The sequence below is a fragment of the Lipotes vexillifer genome, unplaced genomic scaffold, assembly GCF_000442215.2.
Source record: "Lipotes vexillifer unplaced genomic scaffold, Lipotes_vexillifer_v1.1 scaffold147, whole genome shotgun sequence".
NCBI classification, from domain to species: domain Eukaryota; kingdom Metazoa; phylum Chordata; class Mammalia; order Artiodactyla; family Lipotidae; genus Lipotes; species Lipotes vexillifer.
In genome coordinates, this window is record NW_006778796.1 from 34,657 (window position 1) to 53,290 (window position 18,634).

Genomic DNA, 18,634 nt, shown 5'->3' on the forward strand with positions numbered 1-18,634 from the left:
AAAAAAAAAAAAAAAAGAAAAAAAAAAAGAAATAGATAACATGGCTGACTTGAAGAAAACAGAAAATTTTACTTCTGGCACCTGTTTGGCCCAACTAATCAGAATTTTAATGGGAATTACACTGGCAAGAATCCAGAGTATTTACACTAGAAGCAAGTTATTTGGTAGTAGAAAAGCTGCTGTTATTTACTAACATCATCTTGTTCTTTTCTAGTAGGTGACCATGGTTATGATAATTCTTTGCCTAGTATGAATCCATTTCTAGCTGCCCATGGTCCTGCATTTCACAAAGGCTACCAGCACAGCACCATTAACATTGTGGATATTTATCCAATGATGTGCCACATCCTGGGATTAAAGCCACATCCCAATAATGGAACCTTCGGTCATACTAAGTGTTTGTTAGTGGACCAGTGGTGCATTAATCTCCCAGAAGCCATAGGAATTGTTATCGGTGTGCTCTTGGTCTTAACCACTCTGACCTGCCTCATCATAATCATGCAGAATAGACTCTCTGGAGCCCGGCCATTTTCCCGACTTCAGCTACAAGATGATGACGATGATCCTTTAATTGGGTGACATGTGCTGGGGTTTATACAAAGTGGCTGTGATTAGGACACACCCAAGGAATGGTGTTACAACTATGAAAAAGTATACTTTGAAAGACAAAGATCTTAGACCAAGCATGCTACAATTATTTTGTTTTCCCTTGTGTTTTGTTTTGCAGCATTAGCTAATACAAAAAACTCTGACCATAGAAAAAATTGCTAGTAAATCATTAGTTAACACCAACTGTTTCCCTAACTAAAAAGGTTTTTTTTTAAGAAAAATACTGCCTTTGCCTTTTTTTTTTTTGCAACGAAGATTAGACACATCTATATATGAAAATATGCAAAAATTTAGTGGGTATGCTTTTTGAATAAATTTTTACATTTGTAAATTATACAACAGAAATCTTTATAAAATATGTGGATTTTGTGTATCAGGAAGGAAAACTTTCCTATATTTTTATATGTGCCTTTAATAGAGTTTGAATCCCAAGTAAACCCTTGAGGTAGGAAGTTCTCTGTGATGGTTAATTAAAATGGATCAAGCAGGCAGAAAAGATCTAGCATATGAAGAAATTATTTTAAGAAAAACTATTATAAAAAACAAGCAAAGACCCCAGTGTGTCTTTGTTAAGACCCTTAAGCTATTGAAGCCTCAAAAGTTAAACCTTTGCAAGAGTATTGCTAAGAAGAAATTAAGAAAATAGGGGAAAGTGCTTTTCTCACTTTGTACTCAATGCCTTTGTGTAAGTTATTTAGTTGGGTGTATGTACGTGCCAGTGTGTTGCATGTATGCGTGTACAGACTTTGTGTGACTTACAGCAGGTGGTGGGAGGTGAGTGGCCTGGGAGCAGCCTCCCACATCCCCATAGAACCCGGCTCTCAGGAAAGGTTATAATTGCACTTCACCTTCGTGTACTTTCTTCTGACTCACAAGGTAAAATCATAATTTTTAAAAATTAACTTTTGTTACCATTTTTAACTTTCTCATGTTGTTTTTTGTAACCAGAGGTCTCCAGGTGCTGCCAAGAAATGTATGACCTGACTACAAGTCTGGTTTTGATTGGGTCAGAATGAGGAAAAGAGATTTTTCTATTTACCTTTGGGAATTTTGTGCCTTACTTTTTAAGGCCATAGGGTAGCTAAATTTAAAATGGAATTTAGTATCTTTTGATCTTTTACATGAATCATATGTTAAGTGGCTGAAGAAACTCTCAGGACTCTGTTAACCTTCAGTAGCCTGAACGCTGCCTCTGCGTTTTTCTCCCATATTTGGTTCATAGAAATAACCACTCCGCTCATATTTTTTAAAACATACTTGTTCAGAGCGAAGGATTTGTTGTGAATAACTGTTATCCTAGCTTTGCTAAGTGGTACCTTCTAACAATCATAATTAGTAGGAAGAAACTCAATTGTGGCAGACGAGATTCCATCTGTTAGAGGAAAAATTGAGTTCAAGAACCATCCATCAGCAGCTGAGGCAAGCAATTAATATTACTAGTGCGATCTTTAAAGTTTTGACAATATAAAATAAACTAGGGAACTGTTTTACAGATACAAAGATAATCTACAGTAAATATGCAGCCCACTTAAATGTTGATTTTCTGAGGTGGTCAAGAACAGTGGTGCCAGTCATCAAACATATAATTCATCCTGTGGTCACTGCTGATCTCCTGATCCTGGTATTTGGTGCCTATTGTACTTGGGGTTCTTGAGAAGCATTTCTACACCCTGCATGAATAGTCCATGCATGCAGTCATAGGTGACTGTATTAAGAACAGCATAATAAATAAATAAAACCACCAGGACTCATTTTGCTTTTTGACATTTTATTTCTCATGTTTTTGCCTCACATAAAAGTTATCCTAAAGGTTAACAGTTGATCTGAGCAAAATAATAGGAAAATTTCTTTCTACGTCCATTTCCATTAAAAAAAAAAAGGCAGGAGAACAGTCACATTTAAAGCAGTGAGCATGTTTTTGAAATGTCTAAAATACTAATTGAGGAGAGCTTGGTCTTTGCAGTGGTGTGAGCTTTAGTGGTTGTACTGGCTTGACTGGCAGTTATGAGTTTCAGAAATCGGTCCATAGCATCCAACCTGTGAGTGGATTTTATGGAGGATGGAATAGGAAGGGATGCCCCATCAGTGTCTCAGCCCTTTGAACAAAAGACCTATTATTTGTCTTGTTCTTTATTCCATTCTCAAAATACTAACTTGAATTAAAATTGTAAATGTTTTATGTATATGTTGATGGGACAAGAAGAGTATTTAATCAAAGCGATGTTTATATATTATTATATTGAACTTTATGTTAATTCAGTTGTATATTTTAAAATGATCACTTAAAGCCAATGACTCCTCTAGTACACTGAGAAAATATTTCAGTAACACCAGCCTTTTTCACTTGGTGTGTATGTTGTTAAATAATTGACTAATATGCTTCTGTGTTTTCTGGGTGGTAGAAAGTATTTGGCTCCAGGAAAGATTTAACTGTTTATGACAACGATACTCAAAGGTAATAGGAAAACTTTTTAGGAAGTTTGTTAATTCAGTGAGTGAATTCAGAATAAGTACATTTACTTATGTAAATGTAGGGACAGTTCTGCTGCTATTCTTAATGTGCAAGTTTTTCTGGTAAACAGCAATAGAATAAGAATTATTTCAATGCTCTGTACCACTGGTTTTGTGTTACTGTTCCATTAAGCTCGGTATAAGAATTGAAAGATACTTGGAACATTAAAGGATTAAAAAAAACTTTGCCTTGTTCTTGGGTATTTCCTTCTCTTGCCCGTATCTGGTAAGCTTTAAGGATAATTGCATTTAATACCTTTTATTTGGAGGTTTTTACTTCATTGTGAGTATATAAAGCTACAAATGAAGGACGAAGATGAGATGGGAAATGTGTATTTATTGTAAATTCCTAAAATACTCTGTAAATAAATGACATGAGTGTGCTTTAAAGACGTTTGTGTGTAGTGCCTTAAGTTAAATATATTTTGACCATATTGTTTGAATTCATAGTTATGACTTTGTTATGATTTTTAAAATTTTATGTGAATAAAATCTACCAAAACATTTTAACCATAATTATTCAATATACAATGTGATGTCATTGATGATTTTTTAATTTGTCACCTTCTCGCAAAATATACGTACTGTGATAGATGTTGACATGGCTTAGTAATACTGCAAAATCCCCCTAGGCATTCATTACAATTTTTTTAAAACCAGGATTAAGTTTGTAACATTTACCCAGATTTTTAAAGCAGTGTATAAATATGCAATCCAACATAAGGACATCACTGGAAAGAAAGCCAAGATAAATTTTGCAGAGTTTCTAGAACTATGATTTATTGACTTACAGTAGACAGGAAGAAGTCTGAAAAAAGGTGATTACAAAACACTCAGGGTGAGGGCGGGATCACAGAACTTAAACTTGTTTTGTACATAGCCAGAGTATTTAATGTCTTTTCTAATATAGATTCAACAAAGTTTCCTCTAATAGAGCAGTGATTAATTTCCTATTTTGACATTCATTGAATACTTCGAGGAACTGTGGGAAAACCAAAAAAAAGGCACTTTACTTTGGAAGAGAGTTCTGTAGCATTTCAAAAGTGGTAAAACTTTATACTAACAAATTACTTTTGTCTACTCATGGTTTAACTCCTGGGCTAAGATCCTTGGATCCAGAACCATTTCCCAGGCCCTGTGCTTCCTGAAGTTTGGATGCCAGATTTACTGAATAAAATTGATTCCAATAGAGAAAGAAAATTAAAACCAATTTCTTAATTAAAGATTGAGAAAGTATAAACTATTCTACAAAAAAGTTTCAGGCCCCCAAAACAGTGATCTTTTTTAGTGCCCCTTGGTTGGGTTTGATTATCCGTTATATTTGCTTCATAAAACTAGTGTTGTAGAAAAAATGCGTGAGTTTTTGAGGGGAATAAAACATTGATATCAAACCTGATAAAAATTGCATCAAAAAAAGAAAACTATAGATTTTCTAGAAATAGGTTCTTGTAAGAAACTGAAACTAATAATAGAATCGATCCTAATTTTACTTAAGAGGACAGAAAGCATTTTGAAAAGCAATTTTCAACTTAAATGGCAGGCGGCAAAGGGAGAAGAAATTGCAAAATACGTGCTGAACAAGAAAAATCGTATCAACTAATCAACTTCAAAAGAGCCGATAGGGCTTCCCTGCTGGCGCAGTGGTTGAGAGTCTGCCTGCCGATGCAGTGGACGCGGGTTCGTGCCCCGGTCCGGGAAGATCCCACGTGCCGCGGAGCGGCTGGGCCCGTGAGCCATGGCCGCTGAGCCTGCGCGTCCGGAGCCTGTGCTCCGCAACGGGAGAGGCCACGACAGTGAGAGGCCCGCGTACCGCCAAAAGAGCCGATAGAGGATGTAGAGCAAACATGTCAGTGTTGTGAGGGGGGGATTCCATTCCTTGGACCTTTTAAAAGTTCTTACTTACAGTTAGGAAGATTAGCTGGTCTACATGTTATTGCTATGTGCTAATCTGTGTTGACTGCATACAAAGTTTGACCACAGAGACATGCAGATAAAACCAAAACAACAACGAAACTATCGAAAAATGATGAGTGACTAGATGTTTCCCCAGCAAAGTTTAAAATTTTATTTTCCTTCAGGTAAACTCTCCTGCTAATATTTTACAGGAAAATAAGTATCTGTAGATAAAGGAAACCTTTCAATAATCAAATCTTCATATCAGAATTTTAATGATTTCATCAGTGTTACAGAATCTACTCTCTTCTTACTACTAAGGTAATAGCACCCTCTAAAATGAATTTAATGCAACAATCAGTTAAAATACACAGATAGCACTTGAATAATAATGCTTTTAAATAGACCAGTTTCATCTTTCAGTCATTAGATTGGCATCTCAATAACGCAGATAAGTTCATCGCTACAAAGCAAGCCAACACAAATGGTCCCATGTTGTAAAATGTCTAACCCAGAGTTCAGACCTCTTGAGGAGTTTGCTATCTACCATCCCACTTCTCAGCTTTTTAATCTATAGTACATTTCCAGCGATTCCATTCTATCCCATTTAGAGGTTGTATTGATGACATGAGAATTAAGTGCTAACACTGTTTACTGGTATCATCATTTAAAAATAATTCATTCACCTGATTTTAGGAAGCACTTCAATTATATTTTTCACTATGCCACTTTTGTTCTTTACATCTAGTTTATCCTTTCTGGAATACATTTACCACTTTACCTATTTTTAGCGAGTTGGTACATGAATATACACAAAATCACAGTATTTTCTATGGGCCACGTGTCTATAAACTGGTTTCTATTTTCTTCAAGGAAAGCTATTCTTTCCAGGGCTTTCTCTTTCCCCTAAGAAACCACAGGTAACACTACCCTCTCCCTATACCAGCCTACTTAAGAGATCTAAGGCATATCTTTCCATGGAAGGGAATGGGAAGCTGAGATGAACAGGCAGGTGAAAAAACCTACCTAGGAGGTAAAGTCTATTTCTGAACCTGGATTCATCTTTGAGTCCACTGAGCATCTGGTTAGTGGATATTCAGATATTTCAGGAAACAAGGCTATAATCTTAGCTCCTCTTGTTTCAATTACCTGTTACCTCTAGGAGTTTCACTATTTCCCTTTAGCATTGTCCTGGGTACACTGCAAACCACAATGGCCCTGCCTAATTGTTTTCCCCAAGTTTCTGTCTAATTCTTTTTCCCCCAAGCTCCACACAGTTCTTTTCAAGGATTGCGTGGCCTACATTTTCCCTAATGTAGTTTGTGCTCTCTTGCAATTCTGGACCTTCACATGCTGAAATCTAAAAGATGCTTGTGCTCTGTCACTACAGATTACCAGAAAGAAAACATTGTTTTATCTAATCTGATTTTGTAATGCGATTAATAGTGATTTCGTTTTCAAGGAAGCAAATAATTACAGAGCAAGAGAAAATATTGCTGAGATGGTGCCTGATGCCTTCTAGTCAGACCAGTGCTAGACTCGAGAGGAAAGAAATGTATATTCAAGGTGTCTTATTTTTTTTTTTCAAGCCTACAGAGTAGAGGTCTCCTGGTGTCTTACTATTAAAATCAGAGTAAAATGACTAATCAGGAAACAGCAATAATGAATTTCACGATGGAAACAACATACCTGGAATGAATCCGTCAGTATTTGGATCTCTTTTTTGGGGGAAAAATAAAATGAAAACCCATGTCCATTGCAAAGAAATATGACAAGGAGCGCCCAAAGATGCACCCTGCTGTTGGGAATGCAACTCTCCAAAATTCAGTGTTCAAAAGTCATCATATTTCATTTTCAACAGTTTTCACTTTCTTCATGCTCTCCCAATTTAAGAAGATAGATAGATTTCTACAGTATTCAGAAATTATTAGAAATTTCATTCCGTTTGAACAAGGAATAACGGGTATTCTGGGACATGGGTGCAAAAGTTGTCTTTTTCAACCGAGTTATCAGACGTAATTGTCAATAAAGTGCATTTCACAGAAGTGTACCCATTAGGAGAGTAATTTAAAGTGCAATATGTAAGGTACTGCAAAGTTGTTAAATGTATACATTGTATGTGCCAAGTCCAAATAAAGCAGGATCTTACCTACCAGAAGCCAGAGAGGACAATGGAAACATACTTCCCCATCTTTCATCCTTTGCAGGTATGTGTATTTTGGTCCATGTGCATGAGTGTGTGTGTGTGTGTGTGTGTGTGTGTGTATGACTGCCTCTGCATATGTACGTAACTGCTTAATGGTCTGTGCAAATGTTTGAAGCTGGTTTCCTAGAATCTGAAACCTTTAAACACTGACATAACTATGCAATCTCCACATCAAAGGAGCATTAGGCTTGTAATAATGGTTGAGATATTTCAACCTGAAAATCTGGTAAGGCAGGTATTTGACTGCGAATTAAATGTTTAATGAAAATTATTACAAACACAATAACTATAATGCTACCGAGAGAGACCCCTATGAAATAAGCATATGGCTCCTCTTGTTCATTTTCTCTTGGTTTGACACTACCATGGGGGAGAGGAGGACTCTGTGTATAAGGACTTGCTCTTGGAGTTGGTGAGCTGAGCAGATCCTGGACATTCCTGAGTGATCCGTTGTGTGGCACCGCAGTGATATTGAGGAGGTGGCAGAGCAGGGGGTACAGATCTGTTGAGTTCATGGCCTCTTTTGTGAAATTCTTTCGGAAGGCAGGACCGTGGGCTAAAAACATGGGATGCATTTCTGCTAATGCATTATCATAACCATGGTTGCCTACTGTGAAGATAAAATGCATGAACAAGTTAGCCAACCATATGGTATTAAAATGGAAATAACTGTATCATCAAATTGTGAACTTAAATGCAAATTTTATCTAATTTGACTTTTTTTTTTTTTTTTTTTTTTTTTCGGTACGCGGGGCTCTGCTGTGGCCTCTCCCGTTGCGGAGCACAGGCTCCAGACGCGCCACCAGGGAAGCCCTTCTAATTTGACTTTTAAATAAAAGGATCTTTTACAAATAATCTCTGCTGTTGTCAACACCACAATTCACTCCAGGAAATGAGAAGTCAAATGATCACAAATCTTTCTCTCCAGGCAACACTACCTTCAGCAGCACAGGAAGAAGGGAAAGCGCAAAGCTGAGGCAAGTCAGGGGAACATGAAAGTGATATGTTTTTCGTGGCAGGTAAACTAATATTCAACACATACTTGTGAGGTACCTACTATGTTCCAGCTTGTTCTAAAGATAAAGGGATAAAGGTGCTCTTAGTCATGAAGCCAATAAATTCATAATTACCAATAAAAGGAGGAAAATAAGAAAGGAAAACAAAAGACGCCACAAAAATCAAACTTCTAGTTACAGTTACAATCTGCTATCAAAAAAGTCAGGACTTGTGGGTAAAATCTTGCCTTTGGTGGTTCAGATCAAGATCCAACTTAGCATTGTGTGCTTTCGTGTGGCTACAAAGAAGTAAAAACTTGAGGAGTCTCCTGACTTATCAAGTCAGAAGATGATACAAAATTGAAGGATGAAAACTCCTGCATAATAAAAGCTGCCTTTTATTTTTATTATTTTTTTGAATTTTATTTTAGTTTTTTATACAGCAGGTTCTTATTAGGTACCCATTGTATACATATTAGTGTATATATGTCAATCCCAATCTCCCAATTCATCCCACTGCCGCCCCCCCCAGCCCACCACTTTTCCCCCCTTGGTGTCCATACGTTTGTTCTCTACATCTGTGTCTCTATTTCTGCCAAAAGCTGCCTTTTAAAGGCATGTACGTCTAGCATAATATCAGGGTGCTACTGCTGATGAGACGGCAACCAAAGAAAACTGAAAGGCTTTATTTTTAAAGGTGGTGAGAAGGACTAGCAAATTAGCCCCTACTGGGCTTCCCTGGTGGCGCAGTGGTTGGGAGGTCGCCTGCCGATGCAGGGGACGCGGGTTCGTGCCCCGGTCCGGGAAGATCGCACATGCCGCGGAGCGGCTGGGCCTGTGAGCCATGGCCGCTGAGCCTGCGGGTCCGGAGCCTGTGCTCCGCAACGGGAGAGGCCACAACAGTGAGAGGCCCGCGTACCACAAAAAAAAAAAAAAAAAAAAAAATTAGCCTCTACTGCTTGTGTTTGCTACCGGGAAATATGCAATGAGAACACAGCATTGCAAAAACGAAAATCCTAAATTAATTCCTCCGAGAATCATCTCCTCAAAGTAATTCCAAATCTGCCTGGCAAAACCCATCTAAAGAAGTCATTCTTAGTGCCATGATTCTTTTGAGTTTATTATTCAAGTGAAAATAACGCTGGATTTAGGAATCACTAGGAATCATCTGACGAGACTGTGCTATTCTAGTTAATTAATCGATAATAACCTTGGGAAATGTGCCATTATATAATTTGTAATTGATTGGATGACTGCTGTGCTCATGTCTATGAAAAGTTAGATCTAGACTCTAATCATGGAGGCAAAGATAAATCATACCACACTTCTTACTAGAAAATCAGATTTGAAGTGAACTCATTATGACTCAGAAAACTTTTCCCATGAAGAGGAACTTTGTTTCATAACAGTAGCCCCTACGATAAACGCTTGATCCAGTAGACAGCATTTAAATACTGTCTATTATTAATAATGGATGCCTAAGGGCAGGGGTTCTCAAACATGAATCTCAAACTTGAGACCCCGGGGTAGGGGGATGGGTGCAGGTAAAAACACAGATTGCTGGGCTCTACCCTCTCAGTTTCTAGTTCAGTAGAGCTGGTTGGGCCCGAGAATCTGCATTTCTAACAAGTTCCCAGGTGATTTGGATGCTGCTGGTCCAGGGAACACACTTTGAGAAACACTGCTTTGGGACATTAGGGCTGAATTCTCTTATAGAACTCAGGCTGAGAAGGATTGTAGTAGCCAGTACTTAATTATTTGTTGAATAAATAATTATGTTGAACATCAGGTAACAGAAATAGAAACACTATTAAGGTTTTCTACTCAAAATAGGTGTGACTCATCTAGTATGCGTAGCTCACCAAACCAAAATTTCAAGAGAGCCACTTACATTTATGTTAATTGTAAATTGTAATTCAATCTCCTCAGAGATAGCAGTTCTTTTTTGAGCAACCCCTCTAACATAAGAGCTACCTGCACTGTACATGAAAACCTGAACATATAAAGGTGGCAACTATTCTCCTGGCCAAGGAAATTACTTGTAAAAGCCTTCTTAAAACAGCTCTCCTGGCCTGACCAAATATTGTTTTACAGATTATTATCTATATGTAAAACCTGTTTTTAGGACCAGAACCCATGTACCTGTATGCATCTGCCAATATGCCTTACATATGCTCTACAAATGCCATGGCCAGGCAACTGCTCTTCTCTTTATCAATAAACATGATGGGAACCCAATTCTAGCTAAAGGGACATCTTGTTCATCTTTTATATGTGTCAAGGACCAGTGCCTAAAAGAACATTTCTAGATAGTGTTGACACCATGTGCTTGCTTCAACATTCAAGTAACAGAATGGAAACAACTCCCAGTGAATTGATTGGTAGTGCCTGTGAATATCTCCATCAGCTGGGAAAGTGGAACCCATCCAAGAGAGAGAATTTCAGATGGGGGCTAGTTACAAAAGTGCTGAAGCTCAGAAGCAAACATGGGATGGCAAGGTTACCCAGTGAGTAGAACAGTGGGAACCTCCCATGGCCCGCATGCTGGAGGGACAGAAGGAAGAGGTAGTGTCCCCAGAACCCCAAAGCCAGGACTACCCAGTAGGCACTGAGGCCATAGAGCAGGAAGTCGTCCAGAGCTGGGATCACAGAGGACATGAAGTCACTGGTAGAGACACAGCCTGGGGCAGAGAGCGTGGGGGAAAAATACCCTGGCTTTCTCCCAAACTCCAGCCTTCCACACTCCTGCAAAGGTCCTCTACTGACCAAACTGAACCAGAAACCAGTTCGCAAAGGAGCCTGGGAAATTTAGTCTGTAGGGATCTGTCACTGCTGATACAAAGCAGAGCAGGGTAAGGGCGGGGAGTTTGAGAGCAAATATGCAAATAACAGGCAAAATAAAAATCCTGTGGATGACTTTTCCATTTGACTAACTTGTTAAAAGCTATATGAGAAGGGAAAACTACACTTAAGGATAGCAGGGGGGGCTTCCCTGGTGGCGCAGTGGTTGAGAGTCCGCCTGCCGATGCAGGGGACACGGGTTCGTGCGCCGGTCCGGGAAGATCCCACATGCCGCGGAGCGGCTGGGCCCGTGAGCCATGGCCTCTGAGCCTGCGCGCGTCCGGAGCCTGTGCTCCGCAACGGGAGAGGCCACAACAGTGAGAGGCCCGCATACCGCAAAAAAAAAAAAAAAAAAAAATGATAGCAGGGGGGCCTCCATGGTGGTCCAGTGGTTAAGACTCTGCGCTTCCAGTGCAGGGGGCATGGTTTCGATCCCTGGGTGGGGAGCTAAGATCCCATAAGCTGCATGGTGTGGCCAAAAATAAATTTTTTAAAAAAAGGATAGCAGGAAGCTCTTATTTTGCATGCTTTAATTTTAAATAGGATTTATATTATATTCTAAATTTATTCAATGGAAATATCTCCAAAATTATACCACTAGATATTCATTAGGAAAATATATCTTGATATATTTTTATCCATGCCAATATGCACTTCTTTTTAGAAACGTTTCCAAGGTGTAAAGCAAAGCTGGCCTATATTTGGTAGAGCCAGAAGCGCAAAAGAAACTAGAAAGCTAGCAACTGAAAAGAAAAATAGAGATTAAACTCTTTTGAAATCAGAGTATAAAACAGATGCAGAAAATGATTCAATTTATAAAATTCAGTTAGGTTTTCCTCCGGAACATAACGGTTATAATAAGCAGTACAGGGCACTGTGCTTATCTTTGGTCTGAAGGCTTCAAGAGAAGTAAATGTTCCACTTTTAGGAGGTTACCTCATTTTAAAGCCCCAATAAATCTTTATTGGGATCTTTATTTAGCTATTAATGTGTGACACTAGCTAGTTATTCAATCGATAAACAGACTGTTGAATACGGCAGAAACAACTCCCACTTAGCCTCCACTTTAGCAGACAACGATGCAGAATGGGGAGAAATACTATAACATACTCACACAGAAAGTCATCTGACTTATTCCGTAAAATATACCACCCTTCGTCAGCCACTGCGAGAATTGGCTGAATTCGACTGTTGTATTTGTAATGCCATCTGTCTGGAATCTCTTCTTTTTTGTAAACAGTCAGATTAGGATGAGCATGAGCTAGTGCTTCATAGACTTCATCAAATCTGCCTAAAAGAGAAGGATGAGGAGAGGCGGTCAGAACAAGACACTCACTGCTACAGCCAAAGAAACAACCATGGCAACACAGGTCAATCAATGCAGACATCCTACTGACGTAGACAGCCAGCAAGTTCAAGGTAATGAAGCCTCACCAGACACTTTAGAACTCCCATCCCCTTTGAGGAAATAATCTTGTGGGGGGAACTGAGAAATAATCTTCTCTTAAAGTAAATTCACCTTAAGAGAAGACATTTTATAGAACCAGAAATCTCTAATCCCTAAAGATTAAATACACACACACACACAGGTACTAAGTGGTGGCACAAAGTAAAATGTCAAGGGCACTACAACATCCAAACAAAACCAAGGAGCTAAGTTCTGGTAGTTCTGAGTACAGAAATAGAGAATCTCAAGACAAGAAAATTCGGTAAGTGGAGGGTGAGGGTTGGCCAAACGTTCTTTGAAACCCCGGAGGTGTTGCACAAGTACTCCCTGTAACTTCAAATGCAGTAAACCTGGGCAATATCTTTCATCCTTTTCCTGTTTTTCAAATCCATTTGTTGGGGCTTCCTCCCTGCCAACAAGGGAACACCATACCAACTTGATCAGGGGAACTGAAGGGTTAATGCAATTTTCTTAACCACAGAAGATTGCTATTTTATATTGAATTGGTACAAATGTTTGTGTGCAGCTGCACCGTGCCTATTTTAACATTCACTGTTTCCTATGATCCTCTTAATTCCCCTGCGAGGGATCTAACTCTCATTTGCGAGCTCTTCAGCTTTTCAAGACCTGTTTTCTCATTTGATACCTAGACTAACCCCAGGAGGTGATAAAACAAACGTCAGGTGTTGCAGGTCTGAGTCTTGCTCTGCACTTACTTTTTGACCTGGGGATGTTAAACCTTTTAAGCTTGTTCACCTATCTTTAAAACAGAAATAACGAGAGACAGAGTTGCTATGAGGCTTCCAGGAGAGGTTTGTAAAAAGTTTGAGGTACTGTTACTACCTCCCCTGTTCACAGATAAGAAAACTAAATCTCAGGACGACCAAAACTCTCTCCTTCCTATACCCCGCTGCTTCCCTATTAAGCAGGTCCTAACTCAGGATCCATTGAAGGCTTTAGGGCTTCCATAAAATCACTGTTAACTGCAGGCACATTTTGTATATATCTTCCCATCTCAATTTCTCTGAGAATGGAGGCTGTAGCTTTCACCATATCCAATGACTCCAAAATGGTTAAATGCAACTACCATAAATACATAGACAGAGTATCAGTTTTAATATTCTAGGAAAAAGTGAAAAATCAGACTCTGAGAAAAGAGAGTTTGTCTTTTCAGAGACTAAGGATTAAATCCCAGAATATTACCATGACAAAGGCAAGCACACTTGAAAGACACAGAAACAAAAATCCCCCACTCAGTCGCACTGGGCACACGCAGACCAGGCCCCAGACCACCAGTCAGTTTAGACTTACCTTCTTTGGGCAAGACGGCTGCCACCGGCGACTGGTCAATCAGGGTATAGTGGTCTTTATCCAGATACTGGTCAAGCTCTATGATCCTTTCCTCAGAACACTGTGTCATTCCGTGATCACTTGTGATGATTAGGTTCAGAATGTTCCACAACTTTGCCTTTTTCAGCATTCGTATGAGATACCCTAACCTCTGGTCAATATCTGAAATGACAGGCCCCATGAGTGGGCTGTCTGGTCCCAAATGGTGGCCCATGTCATCAGGTTCTTCCCAATAGAGAAGACCGAGATTGATGGGCTCTTTCGATGTAAACCATTCAATAATTTTGGCAACTCTCTCTTCAAATGAAACGGACTCATTGTAAGGCATATAGTAAGTAGGAAAGCTTTTATGTATTTTGACGTCTGTTCCGGGCCACATGGCTGCACCACTCGTATGTCCTGCCCTCTGATTTGTGATCCATATTGGCGTCGCTTCTTCCCAAAACTCAGAATCATAAATGTTCATATTATCCAGGGAGAAAGATTTGTTCAGAACAGGATCAAACATGTCATTTGCCACAATGCCATGATTCTCGGCAAAGAGGCCAGTTACCAAAGTATAATGGTTAGGGTAGGTCTTCGTAATAAAAATATTAGTAACTTGCTTCACGTGGACACCGTATTCTTTAACATGATGAAAATGGGGTGTTGGAACTCTGTATAAGTAATCCCAACGGAATCCATCAAATGAAACTAGTAGAACCTTTGGCTGGTCTGGTTGGAGAGAAAATGTAATTGAAAGTGTCAATGCAGCAAGTATGAAGGACACCCAGAGAAGTTTTGAAGCCATTTTCAAAGTACTTGATCAGTTCAGTGTCAAAGATAATCTGTTTAAGAAACATAGAGAAGTTAATGGCAATAATTTTGTTCTCTACACTTCACCCAAAATGGAGAGGGATGGTGCTTAGTAATCCCAGTTACATCGTAAATCACAGCCTGGAAGGATTATGCTGCAGAACTGCATCTTAAAACAAGAGACCTGGGACTCCCTGTATAAATAAAGCTAAAAATTATATTTGCATTTTAGAAACTGTTTTAGTTTCCAAGAATTTATTGAAACATTCCTCAAAGAAATTATTTAAATAAGCTCCTCAAATATCATTTTAAAAGATGATATAATTTACATACAACTTTTCAGAAACATTTTCAGGTTGACTCAGACTTCTGACTCCTAGTCAGAAACATTTATATAGTCAAATACCTGTGGACATATTTATCATTATGGTTAGATGGGCTACAGGAAGCTAACAACAAGGAAATTTGCACTAGCAAATTTAAAAATAATACTTTTTAAAAGTACATGTGTACACCTCTGTTTTTCGAAGGCAAGGCCTTATGTCTGGTCCATCATGGTAAGAGATGCGAGAGATGTCATGAGAGAGAGGAGAAAATAGATTAACTTGGTATCCTGAAGTGACAAAATTTGTGACATTCAAATATATTTGTGAAATGTAATTTGCATTCATGTATTAACAATCAAAGCATAGCCTTCTTTAAACAAAACAATTAGATTCTGAACTAAGTATAAACTGAAACATAATTCTAAAATTTGATGTTGACCTTCCTAATCTTAAAATTCATCAACATTTAATCTTATCAGTGATGTGTGTAGAAAAGGCACTTCCCAGGATTAAATAATCTCTTGGGATCAAGGTTGTTGTTACTGTCATTGGTAATCTGCCTATATTTCTAAAAAGGTTTTATTCTCTTCAAGAAAGCTAATAAAAGATAATATGAAAAAACAATACATATGTAAATTTGGTCAGTTCCCATTGGGTTTGCAAATCCAGTAAGGATCTCTTGTTCTCTCCCTCTGCTGTCCATTCTTGCATGAAGGTATTTATAAGCCCACCGAAACCTGGATCTAACCGTATTTTGTGTCAAGAAATCTCTTGAGGGACTTCCCTGGTGACGCAGTGGTTAAGAATCCGCCTGCCAATGCAGGGGACACGGGTTCGATCCCTGGTCCGGGAAGATCCCACATGCCACAGAGCAGCTAAGCCCGTGCACCACAACTACTGAGCCTCTAGAGCCCGTGAGCCACAACTACTGAAGCCCACACGCCTACAGCCCGTGCTCCGCAACAAGAGAAGCCACTGCAATGAGAAGCCCGCGCACAGCAACTAAGAGTAGCCCTCGCTCGCCACAACTCCAGAAAGCCCATGCACAGCAACAAAGACTCAGCGTGGCCCCCAAAATAAATAAATAAATAGATAGATAAATAAATAAATTGATATTAAAAGAAGCAATCGAATTCAGCTTTTGACATCTTCCTAATTTGAATATGCTGAAGACATACTTAAACCTCAAAATTAGACCCTGTTTTGCCTTGCTGTAAGTGCAGGTAAATAAAAACTGCTTGGCGTGCTTGCTTTGCTATCAGGGGCCAAGAATTCTGTTTTGTTTTTTTTAATTGATTTCAGCAGACCTACAACTGAAATTGTTGCTTAAACTGAAATTGTTTTAGGTATTGGTCTCCAGACGATGGTTCAAAAATTAAATTTAAAAACTATTTCTCAAACAGCAATAAACTTTCCAAACCTGGAAGGAACGTGAATAATCAGTTCCCATAAGGAACTGCAAATATACTTATTAACATTTCTGGCTAAGAACGGTGAGCCCTTCCTCTTTTCTCTCCTTCACCTTCCTAACACAAGGATCCTATGAACCAAATACAATTTAAGGCTAAAAAAGAATCAACTACATGAAACATATGATTTTCCTCTATTTTAGTAAATTAATTCAGCAACTGTGGTAAGCAGGAAAGAACTGCTTTCCTGGGACAAATGAAAATAAACAAAGGCTAAGTGTTGCCTCAAGCTTAGGAATGTTTGGTAAGACAACATCATCACATCGATGACATAAAGCCAACAAACTGGGAAGTTGGGGTAGGGATGGAAGGAGATCTGGTTTCTTCTCCACGCAAAAAATGCTGCACTGCAAAGTGGAATCCCTAGTTCTGGGCCCAGATTTCACTGAGCTGCATTCCAGTTCCTCCTCCCCTCCAACCCTTCCCCCACAGACAGCCTTGGAAATCTGGAGGGACGGGGCGCCAAGAAACGAGAGAAAGGACACTGAAGGAGGAGTAGGTGTGTGTAGAGCGAATATACATCAAGAGGAGGGTGATGCATCGCCCCATCTTTTTCACACGGATTCCATCCTAGCTCCTGGAAGGATCTCGAGGTAGGGGTACGTTTCCAATTCGCAAACCTCCCGCCCACCAAGGCTGGCAGATGCCCTAACGTGCTCCGGGTATGTGTGCAGTGGAAATGGGTTGGGAGGGTAGTTTGGGGAGCCCGCAGGAGGCGGGTGGGTCCCCGGCAGGCCAGCCTCCCACACTTCCGGACTCTTACCCTCGCGGCGATCCGCTCAGTCCACATCGGCTTGGGGCAATGGGAGGGAGGGCCTGGAGGGGGCTCCCTCCCGCAGACCGGGGGCAATAGCGGGGAGGCGGCGGCAGCAAGGGGCACCCCACCCCCGAACCTGCAGCCCCACACCTTTAAGCCACCTCAGCACCTGACCAGCACCGCAGGCCCGCCACAGGCCCCGCCTCTTGGCTCCCATTGGCTACAGTAGGATGGTTCCTGCTGGGGTTGCGGAGCAAAAGCCGGGCTCCTGGAATCGCTGTCCCGCCTGTCAATCAGCGGGAGTGGGGCGGGCGCTGGGGGGTTCGGAGGGTGGATAGGGCGGGAGCTGGGGGAGCACGGAGAGGCGTGGACCCGGCCGGGAGGCCCAAGGGCGGGGAGGCGAAGGCGCCGGGCGCTCGCTAAGGGCTTCCCCGCCGGGTCACGAAACCTTTATGCGCTGTGCCTGTTCTAGACGGGCAGTTGTGCCTGTAGTCAGTGATGCAGAGAGATCATAGTGCGCTATCCCATTTTTTTGTTTTGTTTTCTTACCACAAATGGGTGGCACCATACCCTGGACTTTACTCCGAGGAACACCTGAGCATCCCAGGATGTCGATAGGACGATGCAAAATCTAATTTAAAAGGATTTAATTTAGTGAGCTCTGCAGCCCCAATGTTTATTGTCCAGGTTTTGGCAATGTCAGGTCTCTGAGGGATCTGCAATAGTGTGGCACCTAAGAATGCACATATTACACCAAGCCGGGTTCCCAATCGGGCTAATTAACACAGGGTGAGAGACTGAACAGCATGGGTGCATCCAGGGCCACACTCTGCTCCTAGCTTTGTTTCCAAATATGTAATAAAGCTATGAACTTAAGGTCTGATGCCTCTTTCAGGAAGTCTTCTTTGGCCTTGTTTCTTCTGCTCCCTTACCATAGTGGATTAATTTTTCAGGTTTTTTGTAATCAGTGGTATTTTTAGGTCAGAGGGAGTGCAGGCATGTGCACAGTTTGCCAGTTTGATCCCAACTATATTTATCATAAATTGTAGCAGTGACTTTGAGCTCCTCTGAATTTGTCCATCTACAGAATTCCCAGGCCTAATTCTGACCACCATGCAATGGGCAATAATATCTGCTTGGTTGTCACAACTTAAGCTTCAACAACTTAAGCCGTTAAAATGGAGAGCGAAGCCAGTAGCTCTGGGTCCCCTCCAGGGCTCTCATTCCCTGTCTGGTTTACTGTAAAATGGATAGACAGGCCTGCTGATATTTAATTAAATGAGGCAAACATTTTGGTCCTTGTTTTTTCTCTTTCTCTCAACTTCTCATACAGGGACAGTCCCTACCCCAATGGCTTCCTTCCAGATGCATCATACCATCCCCAGGGGTGTCTGGGCACTCTTCCATGGTCTTTTTTTTTTTTTTTTTTTTTTTT

General features: G+C 40.3%; 2 protein-coding genes across 3 annotated transcripts in view; one reads left to right on the plus strand and one right to left on the minus strand.

Annotated features, from left to right (window-relative positions):
* ENPP4 (ectonucleotide pyrophosphatase/phosphodiesterase 4) overlaps positions 1-950 on the plus strand; it is an 11,067-nt gene extending 10,117 nt beyond the window's left edge. The window contains exon 5 of the mRNA XM_007451893.1: positions 215-950. Within this exon, the coding sequence (XP_007451955.1) occupies positions 215-579 (365 nt within the window). The 3' untranslated portion in view covers positions 580-950. The remainder of the gene's footprint in view (positions 1-214) is intronic.
* Positions 951-6,845: 5,895 nt separating this feature from the next.
* ENPP5 (ectonucleotide pyrophosphatase/phosphodiesterase family member 5) lies at positions 6,846-14,682 on the minus strand. Of its 2 annotated transcripts, none has more exons than XM_007451894.1 (3): positions 13,810-14,679; positions 12,170-12,342; positions 6,846-7,829 (listed from the first exon to the last, which is right to left on the minus strand). In XM_007451894.1, the coding sequence occupies exons 1-3, from the start codon at positions 14,640-14,642 to the stop codon at positions 7,402-7,404; spliced, it is 1,434 nt and encodes a 477-aa protein (XP_007451956.1). In that variant the 5' UTR covers positions 14,643-14,679; the 3' UTR covers positions 6,846-7,401. The 2 variants fall into 2 exon arrangements, with proteins under 2 accessions (XP_007451956.1, XP_007451957.1); XM_007451895.1 differs by having other exon boundaries at positions 7,101-7,829; positions 12,170-12,346; positions 13,814-14,682.
* Between the last annotated feature and the right edge of the window lie 3,952 nt (positions 14,683-18,634).